At 29.9% G+C, this 18,620-nt stretch overlaps 1 protein-coding gene across 13 annotated transcripts in view; it reads right to left on the bottom strand.

Moving 5' to 3' along the window:
• LOC139481149 (cytosolic carboxypeptidase 2-like) overlaps nt 1-18,620 on the bottom strand; it is a 111,593-nt gene that overhangs the window by 18,669 nt on the left and 74,304 nt on the right. For 5 of the 13 annotated variants that reach the window (XM_071264274.1, XM_071264270.1, XM_071264273.1 and 2 more), the window contains exons 30-36: nt 17,337-17,372; nt 16,402-16,455; nt 14,486-14,549; nt 11,553-11,702; nt 9,657-9,764; nt 4,539-4,610; nt 2,665-2,810 (exon numbers count right to left, since the gene is read on the bottom strand). In XM_071264274.1, coding sequence (XP_071120375.1) covers nt 2,665-2,810; nt 4,539-4,610; nt 9,657-9,764; nt 11,553-11,702; nt 14,486-14,549; nt 16,402-16,455; nt 17,337-17,372 — 630 coding nt within the window. Of the gene's footprint in view, nt 1-2,664; nt 2,811-4,538; nt 4,611-9,656; nt 9,765-10,462; nt 10,511-11,552; nt 11,703-13,921; nt 13,955-14,485; nt 14,550-16,401; nt 16,456-17,336; nt 17,373-18,620 lie in introns of all 13 variants that reach the window. The other 8 variants (XM_071264276.1, XM_071264279.1, XM_071264281.1 and 5 more) reach the window with 6 other exon arrangements.

The following is an 18,620-nucleotide window of genomic DNA, read 5'->3' as shown; positions in this document are numbered from 1 at the left end:
TAGCACAAAAATTAGAGAAATCGGAATAGCTAACTGAAATGAGGTTAAATCAATCATGTTAAGCAAGCTTATTAAACATGTAACAAAAGCTTAAGGGATGCTTTACATATAATTAAAACAGGTAATTATTCAATTATTTAATTGTTACATAGTTTTACCTAATTAATCCATTTGTCTTAAAAGTGAAAAAAATCTTCAAGACAATGAAAAGCATGTTAAAGGATATATTATATTATAAAAAATCTCAGGTGGAGACAGGAAACTTTAATGCCATGTTTCTTATTTTCAAAAATATTTGATTTTAAAAGCTTTTTAACTCAAATTCCTATTAATTGAAATCCATGCAGATTAAATTTGAGAAACCTTTCTTATTTCAGTTTAAAATGCATGCATAAGCAAGATGCTTTGAGTTGTCACCCCTTACCTCAAACCTCTCAGCATATGCTATTTTCCTAGCATGCCGAGAACAGAGACCATGCTAAAGCAAAATTTAATTGAATGTATTATAACGCTTGTATAATAAATAACTTAATTATTGCAACTCTTTTTGTCATTGCACTAAAGTAAAATGTGAAACATTGTCACAAAGACTATAAAAACTGTCAACCAGAACAAAGATCTGTGGCGTAAGAAGAAATGTGTCTTGATAACAAATAGTCTATCTATGTATGCTGACGTTTGTTTACAAAACTTTGAATTTTCCAAAAAACTTAGGATTTTCTTACCCCAGGAGTAGATTACCTTAGCCGTATTTGGCACAACTTTTTTTGAATTTTGGGTCCTCAATGCTCTCTAACTTTGTATTTGTTTGGCTTTTTAACTATTTTGATCTGAGCGTCACTGATGAGTCTTATGTAGACGAAACGCGCGTCTGGTGTATAAAATTATAATCCTGGTACTTTTGATAACTATTTGTTGCCGGTCAGTGTTTCTGCTGGTCTGTTGATTTCCTCTTATGGTTGATGTGTTTCGCTCGGCTTTAGTTTCTAATGTGGATTGTTTTCTCTTGATTGATTTAAGACTTTTGAACAGCGGTAAACTACTGTTGCCTTTATTTGTTATGATGTAGGTTGACCAACCCTTATAATACACTAATTTTTGGGGGGTACAAATTTTCATGGATATTTGATTTGGTGTTTTAACCAATGTCTGCATACAAGTTTATAGAAAATTTGCAATTTGTTGAACATTTAAATTAAAATCTAATTTAAATTGTCCAACTTAAGCATGTTAACCCAGGAAATACATAAAAGTTGGTATCCCACAAAAAATAATGAATTCACAGTTTAAATTGTTTTTTAATGCTTAATGCATTTAACAATAACTGACACCCTTTTATGTCACTCTACCCCTAGCAAGATCAAACAGAAAACTGTAAGGTTGTTATTAGTGTAGGCTGCATCATGGAGTATGAGCAGAGTTTTGTCAGCTTGGGCATTAGAATAATGTGTGTAGGTAGAGTCACATGACGTCTTTGTGAACAAGTAGGTTAAAGATCCAACTCAGCATGTTGGTGTTGTACAAAGCAGGGTTCATATTTATATCATATTAAAATTTCTGGTTCTTAATATGCATTTAAATTGGCACTGGACTTTAAACAACCTTCCAAAATATTCATAACCTGTCCTTTGCAGGGAAGATAACTAGTCTACTATGACAAACTAGCAAACATATTAGCCCTAATTATCTAACTCATTTTTCACAACTTTTTCATTAAAATCACCTGATTATATTCCTTGAACATCATATCAATTATAAAATTTTGAATCAATTAGATAAATCAAAGCAATGTATCATTATGAAAATCCAATTCTAAGTTCTTCCTTTGTTTTGAAATCAAAGCCATGTTCTTATAAAAGGGAATTATAAACAACTGCCATACAAGTGGGAGGTTTAGTTAACTATAAAACCAGACTTAACCCACTGGCAATGTTTGATTTGGGTATTTTTGATTGACTTCCACATTTAACCATGAAGTATTTGTATCATATTTTTTCCCCAATAGAACCTGCTTGATGTCACAATCAAAATTGCAACATCAATCACACTTAAAACAAAGCCAGAGATCAAAATGTACATTATTGTGAGTATTCCTTGGTAAGAAACTTCATGAAAGAGGGATGAAAGTTACCAGAGGGACAATCAAACTCATAAATCGAGAATAAACTGACAACGCCATGGCTAAAAATGAAAAGACAAACAGACAAACAATACTATAGTACATATGACACAACATAGAATAAGCAACACGAACCCTATTTATGAAATCATTTTAGAAAAGGTTAACATGTGCAATTTTAAATAGTGAAACAGTTGTTTTTCTAGAATGTTGGTATATCAAATCAAAATGGCTGCCTTTTGAACATGTTTATAGGTCTGCTTTAAAGTCTGATAAGAATTAAAATATGCTCTATTCTCAATTTAAGATGGAGAGGCATCAAATTTGCCAACATTTTACACCTCACTAATGCTCGATATAAGGGTATTGACAAATTACGCTTTATTATGGTTAGTAACTAACAGACTTGAAGCAATGAGTTCTGGTGTAGGACATTAACACCTAAAACTATCTAAAAAATAAAACTTAATTAGTAATAGAACTCAGAACAGCTTTATAACTGGGATATAAATATTGAATTAATTGTTCCAACAAACTGTACATACACAATGTCTGTGCTGTAGTAGTTCCTGTTGTCTTTGTTGTGAAGCAGATACCTCCAAGATGTGACGTTGTGTTGGTGTCCGACTGATGGGGGAAATACTGGCCTGTGGATTTATCTGTGATCGTACATACTCTTCTACATTCCCATCTTAAAATACAAACACATATGTATTATTTAAAATCAGTAACAATAATGGTAAGACATTTCAATCACCAGATTTGAAACTATACTACAAAGTATCATAATGAAACACATGTAATTATTTTAAGTAAATAAAGTATATTGAGCAACAATGTTGTGAATGATACCAAACAATATAAAAATTACATTTAAATGTAAAACTAAACTAGAGACTCATATTAAGCTAGCTCATACTAACTACTTCATTATTATTTTTATTTCTATAAGGGAATAAATATACATGGAAAATTGGTTAGACAATAAACTCTATCCAAACATTTGGTCCTGAATCCTAATGTAATTTTTCTTTATTTATCAGTCACTATTCAATAGTCCTAAGTTTCTGTTGAATATTTATTAGTCTTAAATATAAATTCCTACTATGATAGATTGATGAAGGCTACCCTTGAAAACTAAAAGTTGTTTGAAATTGCAAATAAATACTGCAACATTACAAATTAAATACTTATGGATTTACCAGAATCCTTTTATATTCTTGAAATCAAAATTTTAAGAATTGTATATCTTGAATAAAATTTACATTCTTTGGATGAAAACAATAATATTCATTGAACTACCAAAATAACAATCAAAAAATCATTTTCAATATTAAAAACCCTAAAATCTTTGTTACAACAATGAACATATAAATGCTTCATCAACATATATATTTAATTTCAAAAGTATGAGAGTATAAGAAGAAGAAACATATTTTCGAATTGAGTTATTTTCTCCTCAGTCTTCAAAAATACTATTTGGAAAAACTATACAATAACAATTGAACTACAACAAATAATGGTTCAAATAAACTCATCATAAATACCAGAATACGTCAACAGATATCAAGTCCCAGAAAAAGCCACCACCAGATAAAATCATCATAAATGTGCTTGACTTATTAGTTTGGCTCTTTTGAAGTTACAGAGAAATTAAAGACATATGTTGGTAATTTAGTCTCTTTTCATAAAGGCTGAAGATGCTTGTAACCATTTACCTTAACTCTGATAAAGATTTCAGTTGAATTACAAGAAATTAATTAGGTCTAACAAAGTTATTAACAATAGAAAACTAAAGTTGTTAATTTTCCTACTGATGCACATCTTAAGCAAAATTGTCTCTCAAAAGCACTAAATTGAAATGAATGCTAGTGCTCAATTTTAATGTTTGCCATATAAAAACATCTTTAAATATCTATGTTTCCCTTCCCAAAAACAAAAGAAAAAAAAATCAAAATTCACCAGTTGTCTATGTACAACTACGGTTCAATAATCATAAATTATTTTCTTATTTAATTGTACAATTTTCATTGGAAAATAGTGACATCTGTTTAAAACTACAAAATTGTCGTCATTCATTTCCAATTATTATTTTTACTACATTTCAACTATAAACCTAAACCATTATATTTACATTCTCCTTTGGAACTATTTATTTTTAAATTCACATTACAATACTAAGATGACTTTGACAAAATTATGTCCTCACATTTTGTAGCAATCTGTGCTATTTGTATTTTTTTTCATATAAGAAATTAACAGATAAATATTTATTTTTATCAGATTTACAAATTGATAGAAATTTAAAAAAAAAAAATTCTGTGCATCTGTCTAGCTAACATAAATATATAGTACATATAATAGCTTGTGCACTAATTACAAACTGTGCATATATATACATAGATGTGGGCCGTCTTACGTGGAGGTGGAACGAAATTTTTAGATCTCTGTATTCTCTCTTTCCAAACACGTACAAACGTATTGCCTACAACTGAATATATGACGTTGTTTCTTCAATACATGCATCTTTAATATAAATTAATGTAATTCTAGCAAAAAATAAATAATTAAACTTATATAAATATATATATCTAGTATCATTCTCTGCAAACCAAAATTAGGTATAAATCCATTATTTAAAATTAAATAAAACAAACAAATTAAAATATTAATATTCTGTTCATGAAGTGTATAAAGTAAATCCAGTTCAACACAAATTTCTTTGGGTTTTCACATGATCATGTTTTGAACATTTTGCTTGATTACAGTTAAATATATCATACTGATAGGGACTTTTTACCTTAAAAAAATAAGGCTTGGTGAATATGACAAAATTTAGGATTAAGGAATTTTTTCTTCACATCAAATTCAAATGTATCAAATGCCAGCTTACTTCATACAAATTCAGGACTATAAAGTTTTATATGGATTGGACCTTTTCACACCTTCCCCATTCATTTTTTCCTGGAGTTTGAATTGATTTTTTTATGTGATTCATTTAAAACAAAATATCATGACTTTACATTACTGTAATTATACACTTCAAGAACAGCCATTTATACAAATAAAAATACACTACAAAAATGATCAAATAATATTGAACTAAGAAACAAACACACTGTTGTTAAATCACTAAAATATTACAAATTCAATCCTAATATGAAAACCAGTGCAAATTATACAACGTGCAAATATTAATAATACTTATAATATACATACTATCACAACCATGTAAAAGCAACAATAATATACCACTGCTAAAAAAGTGTTTTGACTTGTAAATGGTTATGTCAATTCTTTCAGTTATCCAACACATACCTCCCTTAAGAATGTATTGCTCACTTGGCATCTGTTTAAATTATTGTTTTTAATTAAGGCAACATCAACCCCCTTAAATGAAAGGGCAAATTTCTCCTCACATAAACTTTAAACTGTTTAACGGGCAAGTTTCTCCTCACATAAACTTTACACTGTAAAACAGGCAAGTTTCTCCTCACATAAACTCTACACTGTAAAACGGGCAAGTTTCTCCTCACATAAACTTTACACTGTAAAACAGGCAAGTTTCTCCTCACGTAAACTTTACACTGTAAAATGAACAAGTTTCTCCTCACGTAAACTTTACACTGTAAAATGGGCAAGTTTCTCCTCACGAAAACTTTACACTGTAAAACAGGCAAGTTTCTCCTCACATAAACTTTACACTGTAAAACGGGCAAGTTTCTCCTCACATAAACTTTACACTGTAAAACGGGCAATTTTCTCCTCAAGCAAACTTTACACTGTAAAACGGGCAAGTTTCTCCTCACGTAAACTTTACACTGTAAAACAGGCAAGTTTCTCCTCACGTAAACTTTACACTGTAAAACGGGCAAGTTTCTCCTCACGTAAACTTTACACTGTAAAACAGGCAAGTTTCTCCTCACGTAAACTTTACACTGTAAAACGGGCAAGTTTCTCCTCACAAAAACTTTACACTGTAAAACCGGCAAGTTTCTCCTCACGTAAACTTTACACTGTAAAACGGTCAAGGTTCTTCTCACGTAAACTTTACACTGTAAAACGGGCAAGTTTCTCCTCACGTAAACTTTACACTGTAAAACGGGCAAGTTTCTCCTCACGTAAACTTTACATTGTAAAACGGGCAAGTTTCTCCTCACGTAAACTTTACACTGTAAAACGGGCAAGTTTCTCCTCACGTAAACTTTACACTGTAAAATGAACAAGTTTCTCCTCACGTAAACTTTACACTGTAAAACGGGCAAGTTTCTCCTCACATAAACTTTACACTGTAAAACAGGCAAGTTTCTCCTCACATAAACTTTACACTGTAAAACGGGCAAGTTTCTCCTCACATAACTGCTGACCAGATTTACTTCTATTATCAAAATTGTTAAGCAATAAGAAACTTTTCATTCCCATTATTAAATTATGATATGGGGAATATGTCAATGAGACTTGAATAGTTTTACTTTTTCTACCAATATCATTCAACAATTTAAATTACTGCCAAGGTTCATTTTAACTTCCATGCATATGAAAACCAGATGCTCCGCAGGGCGTAGCTTTATACGACCGCAGAGGTTGAACCCTGAACGGTTGGGGCAAGTACGGACACAACATTCAAGCTGGATTCAGCTCTAAATTTGGATTGTGATTAAATAGTTGACACAGCATAGGTTTCTGACACAGAATGAATGTGTTCTAATTAACTTAAAATTTTTGTTTTCTCGTAGAGCAATTCACTATGCTGTTGAATATTAATCCTCTCAAAAAAATGTTTGAAGAAATTTTCTTTTTTATTTATGAAATTTCAAATGAGAAAAATTGAACCCAATTTTTTTAATCACATCCCCCTTTCCCTTATTCCAAAACTAATCTCAATTAAAATTTCTAATGGAGTTTGCAACAATAACTACTCATTTAAATACATCATAAAATATTAAGATGTAAAAAAACTGCTTGTTATCACTGAATGGTAAAGATTATTTTAATTTATCAGTTGGTAGTAAAAAGTGAATATACATTGTATATTGTATATAACAAAGATTTAAGTTGATTCTGGACAAAGAAAGATAACTCCAATTAAAAAAAAATCTTGCTATTGCACAATATTTTGCAATTAGATATTTCTTGCTTACTATTCTGGACAAAGAAAGATAACTCTAATTAAAAATTTTTTTTGCTATTTCACAATATTGTGCAATTAGATATTTCTTGCCATTGCGCAATACTGTGCAATTGAAAAGACTTGCTATTGCACAATACTTAATATAATAATTTTAGATCCTGATTTGGACCAACTTGAAAACTGGGCCCATAATAAAAAATCTAAGTACATTTTTGGATTCAGCATATCAAAGAACCCCAAGATTTCAATTTTTGTTAAAATCAGACTAAGTTTAATTTTGGACCCTTTGGACTTTAGAGTAGACCAATTTGAAAACAGGACCAAAAATGAAGAATCTACATACACAGTTAGATTTGGTATATCAAAGAACCCCATTTATTCAATTTTTGATGAAATCAAACAAAGTTTAATTTTGGACCCCGATTTGGACCAACTTGAAAACTGGGCCAATAATCAAGAATCTAAGTACATTTTTAGATTCAGCATATCAAAGAACCTAACTGATTCATTTTTTGTCAAAATCAAACTAAGTTTAATTTTGGACCCTTTGGACCTTAATGTAGACCAATTTGAAAACGGGACCAAAAGTTAAGAATCTACATACACAGTCATGACAATTAGATTCGGCATATCAAAGAACCCCAATTATTCAATTTGGATGAAATCAAACAAAGTTTAATTTTGGACCCTTTGGGCCCCTTATTCTGTTGGGACCAAAACTCCCAAAATCAATACCAACCTTCCTTTTATGGTCATAAACCTTGTGTTTAAATTTCATAGATTTCTATTTACTTATACTTACGTTATGGTGCGAAAACCAAGAAAAATGCTTATTTGGGTCCCTTTTTGGCCCCTTATTCCTAAACTGTTGGGACCTAAACTCCCAAAATCAATACCAACCTTCCTTTTGTAGTCATTAACATTGTGTTTAAATTTCATTGATTTCTATTTACTTAAACTAAAGTTATTGTGCGAAAACCAAGAATAATGCTTATTTGGGCCCTTTTTGTGGCCCCTAATTCCTAAACTATTGAAACCAAAACTCCCAAAATCAATCCCAACCGTTCTTTTGTGGTCATAAACCTTGTGTCAAAATTTCATAGATTTCTATTAACTTAAACTAAAGTTATAGTGCGAAAACCAAGAAAATGCTTATTTGGGCCCTTTTTGGCCCCTAATTCCTAAAATGTTGGGACCAAAACTCCCAAAATCAATACCAACCTTCCTTTTGTGGTCATAAACCTTGTGTTAAAATTTCATAGATTTCCATTCTCTTTTACTAAAGTTAGAGTGCGAAAACTAAAAGTATTCGGACGACGACGACGACGACGACGCCCAACGTGATAGCAATATACGACGAAATTTTTTTCAAATTTTGCGGTCGTATAAAAACAGGTGCCAAGTAATTGCAATAGCTTATATGGTCCACTGAGTCTAAGAAGTTAATAAGCTTTATTTTCAAAGCATAGTATATTATTATTGCTTTTGAATTTATTCGTTCCTATCAGAAATCATGACTTGAAATAATATTGTAAAAAAACATCTAAAATTCTATCTATTCATGCTATTTGGAACCCATTTTGAAAATTTTCATATGAAAAAGAGCTCAGAAAACTAGCCATGGACTAGAGAGGGAGTTGTCTTCATGCAAATTTCTATAAAATTGAGTTTTTCTTTTACATTTTATCAATATATTCAAACTATTTCTTAACTTTCACACCTTGCTGATTTCAATGAAAATTGCCTAATGCAAAGGTGTTTGATTTCATAATACTGTAGGTGTAATGTAAGTCATTAAAAGAAGTTAATACTTAGAACTTGAATATTAGTCTTACTTTTGTTATTGGTTCACACATTTTTATTACACCACATTAAGGGGACATTACTACACACAGATGAAGTGACAATTACATAGTGCTCTCCCTTTGTAATTTTGTTTTTTTCAGTTAATACATGGGATGATCACATGCAAAAGGGACCTATAACTTTCTACAAGTATCTGCCTGAAACTTACAGTACTTTTTTGTTGTTTTGTGAATAATTTTGTGATAGTAATATAAAGTTTAAATTCATAAAAGCTAATCTTTCTCCTTTTAAATCTTAAAGAAATTAAAAAGTATTTGAATGCAAATTAGAAAAATATACAAACATAAAATCACTAAAATATTGGTTTTATTTTAAATGAAATCATACTAAATTTGAACATAAAATGTTATCATAAAAGTTAAAAAGAAAACCTATCTCAAAGTAATCATTATTTCAATTTCATCTTTGTATGCACTTTATTTCTGAAAATAATATGATTTTGTGCTGATCTTTGTGTTTCAAACAAAATCTGTGAGTTTCAGTGCAGTCCTATACCACTGAAGCAGAGACAAACTCCCACCATGCAATTTTCTTAGCTACCTGTAGGCATCGTTAATAGTTTAGCAATTATCTCATCCTGACTTTTTTGTTGGAAGGGTTTGATGGTCTTGGGTTGACCCCGTATACCGTTGTGTAGCCAATCGGCATCTGACAAGTAACAATTACAAAGACATAAAACATCACCTATATACAGCTAAGTGTCAAATATTTTATTCTTCAGATTTGAGCCGCCATTAAAATCAATAATGTTTCAACTTTCCTTTTTTACTTACAAGACTCTCTGGTCAGTTTTGAAAATGAAATAATTTGACATAGAGCTGTATAACAATTAAAGCATTTAATTAAAATGTATAATGTAATGATAAAATGACAACAATGTTTTCTTTTGTTAACAGAAATGTTATAATCTTTTATTTTTAAGATATTTCACACAGCTTTCAATATATTTGGTATCAAACAACTTGATTAAAATTAATTTTGCATGTTTAATTTTCATTAAATTTTTATTTATATTTATTTTGACCCTTTGACAAAAATATAAAACTGATCATTAATATTTATGCTGCCATTAAATCATTCTATGTAAGAAAACAAATAAAGGCATAAATTAATTCATCTTGTAAAAGGTAAGCTTGACAAATCAAGTCAGAAAACATCATAAAAATTGAACTTCAACTAACTGAAGTATTTATATTACTATGAACTAGTACCAGCTAGATCATGCATTATCATTTTCTTATCTATAAAGTCAAGCTTACTATCCAAGACAAAAAATAAAACATAAAATGTTTAAGCACATGTAAAAGCATGTTTTAAACCAGCATGTTGGTTAGCAAGACAATTACCCGGCATGCCTGCAGAACTGCAAAGCTGGCTCAGACGTTGCTGAATAGCTAGAAATAGCATATTTAAAACTTTCACCATTAAAAATGGAAATAAAATCTTGGGGATACAATTAATGATTTGTAAATTAGTAATAATGTATGATATGCAGTTGTGAAGAAGAAAAAAAACATGGAAAAGGGGACAGGACATCCATGTGAAGGGATTGGGTTAAATTATAATAACAAAGTTAAAAAAAAGATACCAGTTTAAATAATTAAAATATAATATCCCAAATATATTTTTCAATTAATCCTGGTGTTACAAATATGTTTGCTGAAATTTTTTAAATTGTACATATGATTATTTTTCATCCCAATTTATCTTCTAATTGAAAAGAAATATGATTGTTTAATTGGTGTTTAATATAACTTTCGGCACTCTTGGCTGTATCCTAGAGGCTAGTGGTTATCAGTGGAGGGAGTACCTGGGGAGAACCACTGACCTTCTGCAAAAAAAGCAATCCTAGTCAATAAAGAAGGGAGCTGTACTTATACCACTTGGCCACCCAAAAAAACTCAATACAGATAAAATATGTAAGAATTTGAAATATTATCTAACATTCCTGTATAATCAGTCTATACAATATTGCTACAAATGTTGTAGTATTCTTTTCATTACTATACTTATTTAACCTCTGTTCATTATTATGTACTTACCATCAGCTGTAAATTACATGCATAATAAAATCAATGAATTTGCCAGTAATCTATTTTTGTGATATACTAACTCTTTTCCAGAAAACATTTCGAAAGACACAATTTCTAAACAAGATAACTTCAAACTTATTTTCATTTGCACAGACATTTCAATATTTCTAAAATATAGAATTTTTACTAACTTTTGTTTTATTCAATGATAATAAATTTTTACAAATAAATATAAAAGTCAGACTACATAAATATCAGGGATGAAATAAATTACTGACTAATTTTGCAACTGGCATTAGGATTAAACGAAAGCATACTAGCACAGTGTGTTTGCGGTAATACAGTGTATAAACAGCTACCAAGATATAGTGAACAGTGAAATACATGCCAAACAAAGTGTTACCTCCATTTTGGACTGAGTCCGATATCTGGGCAGCCATCATGCTGGCTGCAACCTTTTGCTCATGATGCGGACACAATCCTTCCCATTGAAATGGCATTGCATTTGAAAGTTTTCCCGATCCCGAGTAGCGGAAGTGTGGCTGAGTTGGCGCTGTGGGAAGTATATAGAGTGTACATGCATCACGAGTGTGCTACAAGAAAGCTGTGAGAGGACACAACAAAGCATTCTGGGAACTAATTATTTAACTCTGAGTATGTGTCCACTACCAATTATTTTAAGTTATTAAACAAAATATTTACTGATTTTGTTTAGATTTTTTTCAATTTTCAATCTTTGATTTTATCATTCAAGTATGTTGTCTTCAGACTGGATACAATTTTCCCCTAGATTCATATTCAAAAGGATTTCAGTTTAAGTGAAAGAAAGGACAGAATTTCTAACGCATAAAGGTAAATTTAAATCAGGATCTGCACATTCAGGAAGACTTTGAAGTAAAAGATGATATTTAAAATATTTTTCAATCAAATTTAATAGTCATTATCATACTAAGACTTAACTATCCAAATATACACTGCAAAAAACAGACTTGAATCACTGGGTACTGGACATCATTTTGCCTATGTTATAGTTGAACTTTTGTTTGGCAATATTACAGCAAATATAAGAAGCTAAAATCTCATTATTTGACCAAAAAAAAGTTACCAAATGGATACAAATTTTACTCTAAAAGTTTGGAATTTTATCAAGAAATGGACTCAGTTAATACTAAAGTTTTCTTTTGTTGGACTAACTAGTAAAATCTTTATTAACAATTTAAACAAGTTTTGTTCTAATTTTTAAATTAAAATTTTGACCACATGTTAAAGAATTTAATATGTATATAGGAAACACCAACACACTGAATATATTTTCCTTTGAATATATTTGCTATGCACCATTCCAGAAAACCATTGTGTAAACTGTGTTTAAGTTTTATAATATTTGTACTTTCTGAAGAATGAGAGTCGTTTCCCTTTGACATATATGGATAAATTTGCATAGTGTGTACACTGGACCCAAATAAATACAATTTTGATATATATATATATATAAAACACATGAGGCCTGGAAGTCATAAAACTTTTGAATAAGATTTTTGTACTCCTAGTCCAAAACCAACCAATCAAAACGCTAAATTTCATGTTTCGATCATGATTTTTGTGCTCCAAGCACTGAGCAAATTTTTATGACGTCAACCTCAGAATTAAAAAAATTCCAGTATGGAAATGAACTCTTTTCTTCAGAAAGATCCTTCCCACTGTAATAAAAAGCAGAGTTATGCTTTATATTGAGATTTGCTTTGGAGTATATCTTACCCGTATTTTGACCATTTTGTGGTTGTTGTTTTATGGGTTCTTTTCTATGTGGACATCCTTCAATACATATTTTACAATTTACAATTGAATGATAAACACTAAATTAAACCAAGTCTTCCTGAATATGCTTGTTTAACTGATTATTGCCATTTCGAGACTTTTACACATTTACCAGTACACCTACTACACATATGTACTAAAATGATAGCTGGTATTTGCTTATTTTTTGGAAAGAGTTCTGAAGCACACTGTGTTAAGATTTTCACAGAGGTCCATAAATGATTAATAGAATCATTTCTTCTAATAACTATATTTTGTATTTTTTTAAGGTGAAAGGCAAATTAGTAATTTTTTTTGGTGATTTTTGAACAGTTATTTTCTTTCAATCTTAATTTTTAAGTGTTATTAGTTCACTCAGAACACACCGTTTTAAATTTTCTACAAAGCAATTTGTTATTGGCATTAAAAAAAATAAAAACATGAAAATACAAATATAAATTAACTTCATCAAAAATATTCCCTAAGAATGAAAATTAAACTAAGGGATCAAAAATCTATCTAAATGCAGAGAGAAAACCATTCCTCAGAAGAAAGTCTATAAGTGCTGTCCCATAAAAACATTCTTTTAAAATCACTCAAGGCATAATCATTATATCCAGCTTGGAGGTATGATCAATGCAATTATTTGGCTCTTGAAATTACAAAAAAAAGAAAAGTTGAACAATTCTTTAAAAGATCGCAAGGATTTTTATTTGATAAATTTATAATACTTTGTACCTTTATGATTTCAAGAGGTAAATAAATGGCTTTATCATACCTCTTTCTATTTTTGGGTTGTTGGGAAATTCTGAAAATTTCGATGGCATAGAGTGAATAGACTGCTGAAAAATTGTTGTTAGTGGGGATCCAAGGAAATGTGATTTTCAAATACCAAAGAGATTTTTATGAAACAGCTCTAATAATTCCTGATACCTATTCCAAGAAATTTCATTTATCAATGTACTTAATTTTTACCTCTACGTCTTGGATAAATCTTATAAATACTGCCTATAATATATTTTAAACTTAAACTAAAGTAAAGTGAATATGTAATGCAAATATATGACGAAAAAAATGTGGCCCTTATCAAACTCACCAAAATTAATATGCCTAAATCAACAATTCCTTATTACTGCTATAAGTCTTTGAAGATGCTTTATATTAAATACACTTACATTTTTGATGAATCAAGGAACATTGGGTTAATTTCGACAGCTTATTTGACTTTACAGGTCAAATTGCTTTATATTGCAAAGGAAATTTCATGTACAACAATTCTCACCTTTAAAATTTGCTAATAACTTTCATTGTTTTGGTGTGTCGATAATTGATATTTGACATGCTGAACAAACATTTTATTATAAAATATGAATTTATTTTTTATCTAATGAATAATATGAATCCATAAGTGACTTCTTACAAGATATTATATATGACTACAAACACATGCCAGTTATCGTTGTTTATCATGCTTATTATCATGCATTTTCCTCAGAGACATGCTTATATTTCAATGGAGAAAACTAAAAATATACATACTTTCTCCTTGGTTCATGAAGCCATTCCTCAGGTAAGCATTTGTTAATGCTTCTAAATACTCATTCTGTAAAAGAAAATTAATCAATTAATGAATGACATTCATACTGTTTCCTTTGACAAAAATAATCGTACTAGCCCAAGACATTGAAAAATATGAACGGCAAAGTTGTCATTCTAATGGTAAAAATTATAGAGGAATCAAATCTTAAAAGGCAATCCGATAATAATCATTTGAAATGTAACATCTAAGAGAAAAATAGAAAATAAATAAAAAATGTTTAATATTTTATCTACTGCTATAACTAGCTTTTCAACATTTTTTTCTTAATTTTAACAAATTTGCAAAAATGAATCAAAACATGAAAAAAGAAGATGAGGATTGTTTGAATGGAACCTGCATAGAAAAAAAAAAAAAATCTCAAATTACAATTTCAAAATGAGTTTAAATGACTTAATTTCTAGATTTGCAATAAGGTCCAAGTGCAATACAAAACATTTGTTACTTGGAACCCAGTGTCTTGCCTACGTTTTCTATTAATTGCAGGCTCAACAAAAAAATGAGGGATAAAAAATCAATAAAAATATTCCTCAAGATACTATCTTTTGATAGTAAGAAGCTTCTGTCCAAGTTTGGTAAAAATATAGGATAGTTTAAACTGCAGACTGTATGTAATGTTAACTGAAATTTTTATTTTTTTTTACAAAATTTACTTCTGGATGCTACCTTATGATCATAACCAAGCTTCTGTCAAAGTTTGGTACAAATCCAGGATAGTTTTAGAAAGTTATTAAAATTTAAAACACTTAAACCACAGAGTGAATGTAATGTTTCCCGACAGAAAAACTAAGTCCATAGATAAGTAAAATACAGAAAAAGTGGATTTTTTTTTACAAAATTTACTTCTGGATACTATCTTATGATCATAAACAAGCTTCTGTACAAGTTTGGTACAAATCAAGGATAGTTTTAGAAAGTTATTACAGTGAAATTTCAGGTCAGGTGAGATAAAAATATTGATATATATGGAGTAAATTGTCCAATAAATACTGAACGCTTTTACAAATCATATACCTAATACCATCAAACGCAGGTTGAACCACACCAATATAATAGATATACAAAATATATTTTAAAAATTTATACATAGGCTTGATAACTATTACCATAATTCAACTCCTTCATACTGAAAAGGCTCATCCTTCAAAGGATCATCCCCATTTCTTACTCATGTAACTTATCAAAAACTTTAACAATTACTAAAATCTGTATCTCTTACTTTCATTGATAGTATGACTGAAAGTTGCTAAATCAAAATGTAAACCATTTTTAATGAAAAGAACTGAAAATAACATGCTGAAATCTAAGATGTTGAGTTCAAATTACACAAGATTTTAAATGGGTTCTTTCAGTTAAATTTTAAGCACATTGTTAGAGAAATACAGACCAAAATAAGTTAACTTATTGCATACACTAGTATTCCTAATTCTACTACAGTGACAGAGAAAATAATGTACCCTAGGAAGCGTAAGGTGAATGAAATGAACTATGAAAATATATGAATCCCTCCCCCTATTCCAACTGACTACTGTAGTTCAAATACCTTGTCTTTAGAGACATTAACTATCTGATAGATAAAACATTCTTTTCTGGTAAAATTTTGTCGAGGAATAAATATGATTGCTAAATTTTTGAAAAAGCATAAATGATCTACAAGTTTTTATAACCCTAAAAAACACAGCTGATCTCAGGGGGAGGCAACTGTGTTCTTAGGAAAAACAACTCTTGCAGAAAGGATTCACCCCTTCAATATGAAAAGCTGAATGAAATTTCATGTGAAAATATATATTTTATCAACGTAGACCAAATCCAGAACACTACTTTTTAAACAGATTTTCCCTAATAATGAAAACTTTACCGAAAACTGTGGAGCAACCAAGGATTTCTCACATTTGAGAGTAAATGGTGGGCCCTGAAAATTTGGAAACATAGAAAAGGTTTAAAAATGTGAAAAAAAATTGTCAAAATCAAATTTTGTTATTTTGAAGAAATTTCTTTAACTTCCAAATTTGAATATAACAAATTATACCACAATTTTCAATATCATCAACATAAGTCATCAAAATAAAAATAAGGAGATGTTGTATGCTGATGAGACAATAATTCATATCATAACACAAAACTGTTTAAAGCTTTACTTTACACTGAACAGATTAATTGTATTTCTAAAGTGATCAACATATTAAACATGTATGTCTGCTCTATGGTCGGGTTGTTGTCTCTTTGGCACATTCCCCATTTCCATTTTCAATTTTATGATCAGGTGAAGAATATCACTTATTAATGGGAAAAAAATCTTCAAATAATTCCTTTAAGAAAGCTGCAAATTAAACCATCACCAATAGAAAAAAAAATTATTGGTTCCAGTTTTCCTTTTCATTGAATGCATATACAATATTTGTCAATTGTTAGTCATGATATAATAAATAATATGAAGAAAACTGGCAAGAAAACTGGCATTACCTATGTTTATGAATTAATATTGATATATATTTTGTAGATTATTTTATTTGTAGATTATTTGTACAATCAATTATATAATACTATTATTGTTCCCATGATCCCATCTCAGACCCAGCAATACCTTCTTAGATTTCTTCATTGCAGGTTTTGCATAAATCTGTAAAACCTTCATTTGAAAAGATATAACTGTTGGAGTTATAAAACGATTAATTTACTCTATAAACCACATTGCCTCATTTAAAAAAGTAAAGAATAAAAAATAATAATAAAATATTCTAAATTAAGAAGAACCATACTATATATGGTTAGAATTTAGATTATATTAAATACCTTTGGATTGTCAGACCTAGGACCCATATGTAAAGCCTAAAAACACAGTCACAATCTGTTTGTTGTTCAAAGATATAACTTCAACAATGTACAAAAAATATCAGATATAATTCTGATGCAATATAACTCATTTGAAAAGAAAAAAATAAATATTATTCATTTGATAGGGATCGAAAATTATAAAGTTGTCTTTCTTTTTATTAATCAAAAGAAAATTATTTTAACAAGTAATCTAATATTTTACTCTTATTTAAACTAGAGGCTCTAAAGAGCCTGTGTCCCTCACCTTGGTCTATGCGCATATCATAAACGAAGGGCACAGATGGATTCATGACAAAATTGTGTTTTGGTGATGGTGATGCGTTTGTAGATCTTACCTTACTGAACATTCTTGCTGCTTACAATTATCTGTATCTAATGAACCTATGAATCTATCCCAGTAGTTAAAATCTTTTGTAAAAATTTACAAAATTAATTAATTGTTAAAAATTTACTATAAAGGGCAATAACTCCTCAAGAGGTCAATTGAACATTTTGTTATTGTCATTTTGTTTATTTTCTTTGGTTACATCTTCTGACATCAGACTCGGACTTCTCTTGAACTGAATTTTAATGTGCGTATTGTTATGCGTTTACTTTTCTACATTGGCTAGAGGTATAGGGGGAGGGTTGAGATCTCACAAACATGTTTAACCCCGCCGCATTTTTGTGCCTGTCCCAAGTCAGGAGCCTCTGGCCTTTGTTAGTCTTGTATTATTTTAATTTTAGTTTCTTGTGTACAATTTGGAAATTAGTATGGCGTTCATTATCACTGAACTAGTATATATTTGTTGAAGGACGCCTCGGGTGCGGGAATTTCGCGCTACATTGAAGACCTGTTGGTGACCTTCTGCTGTTGGTTTTTTTTCTATGGTCGGGTTGTTGTCTCTTTGGCACATTCCCCATTTTCATTCTCAATTTTATGATTATGGTGACTTATTTGTAGGTTTTACTTTGCTGAACATTATTGCTGTTTACAGTTTATCTCTATCTATAATAATATCAAAGATAACCAAAAGCTGCAAATATTTCTTAAAATTACCAATTCAGGGGCAGCAGCCCAACAACAGGTTGCCTGATTGGTCTGAAAATTTCAGGGCAGATGGACCTTGACCTAACAAACAATTTGACCCCATGTCAGATTTGCTCTATATGCTTTAGTTTCATAGATATAAGCCAAAATCTACATTTTACCCCTATGTTCTATTTTTAGCCATGGTGGCCATCTTGGTTGTTTTTTTAAAC

The sequence above is a fragment of the Mytilus edulis genome, chromosome 7, assembly GCF_963676685.1.
Source record: "Mytilus edulis chromosome 7, xbMytEdul2.2, whole genome shotgun sequence".
Lineage (NCBI taxonomy): Eukaryota > Metazoa > Mollusca > Bivalvia > Mytilida > Mytilidae > Mytilus > Mytilus edulis.
The sequence above is the reverse complement of the archived record's forward strand: the minus strand, read 5'-3'. Positions and strand labels throughout refer to the sequence as shown.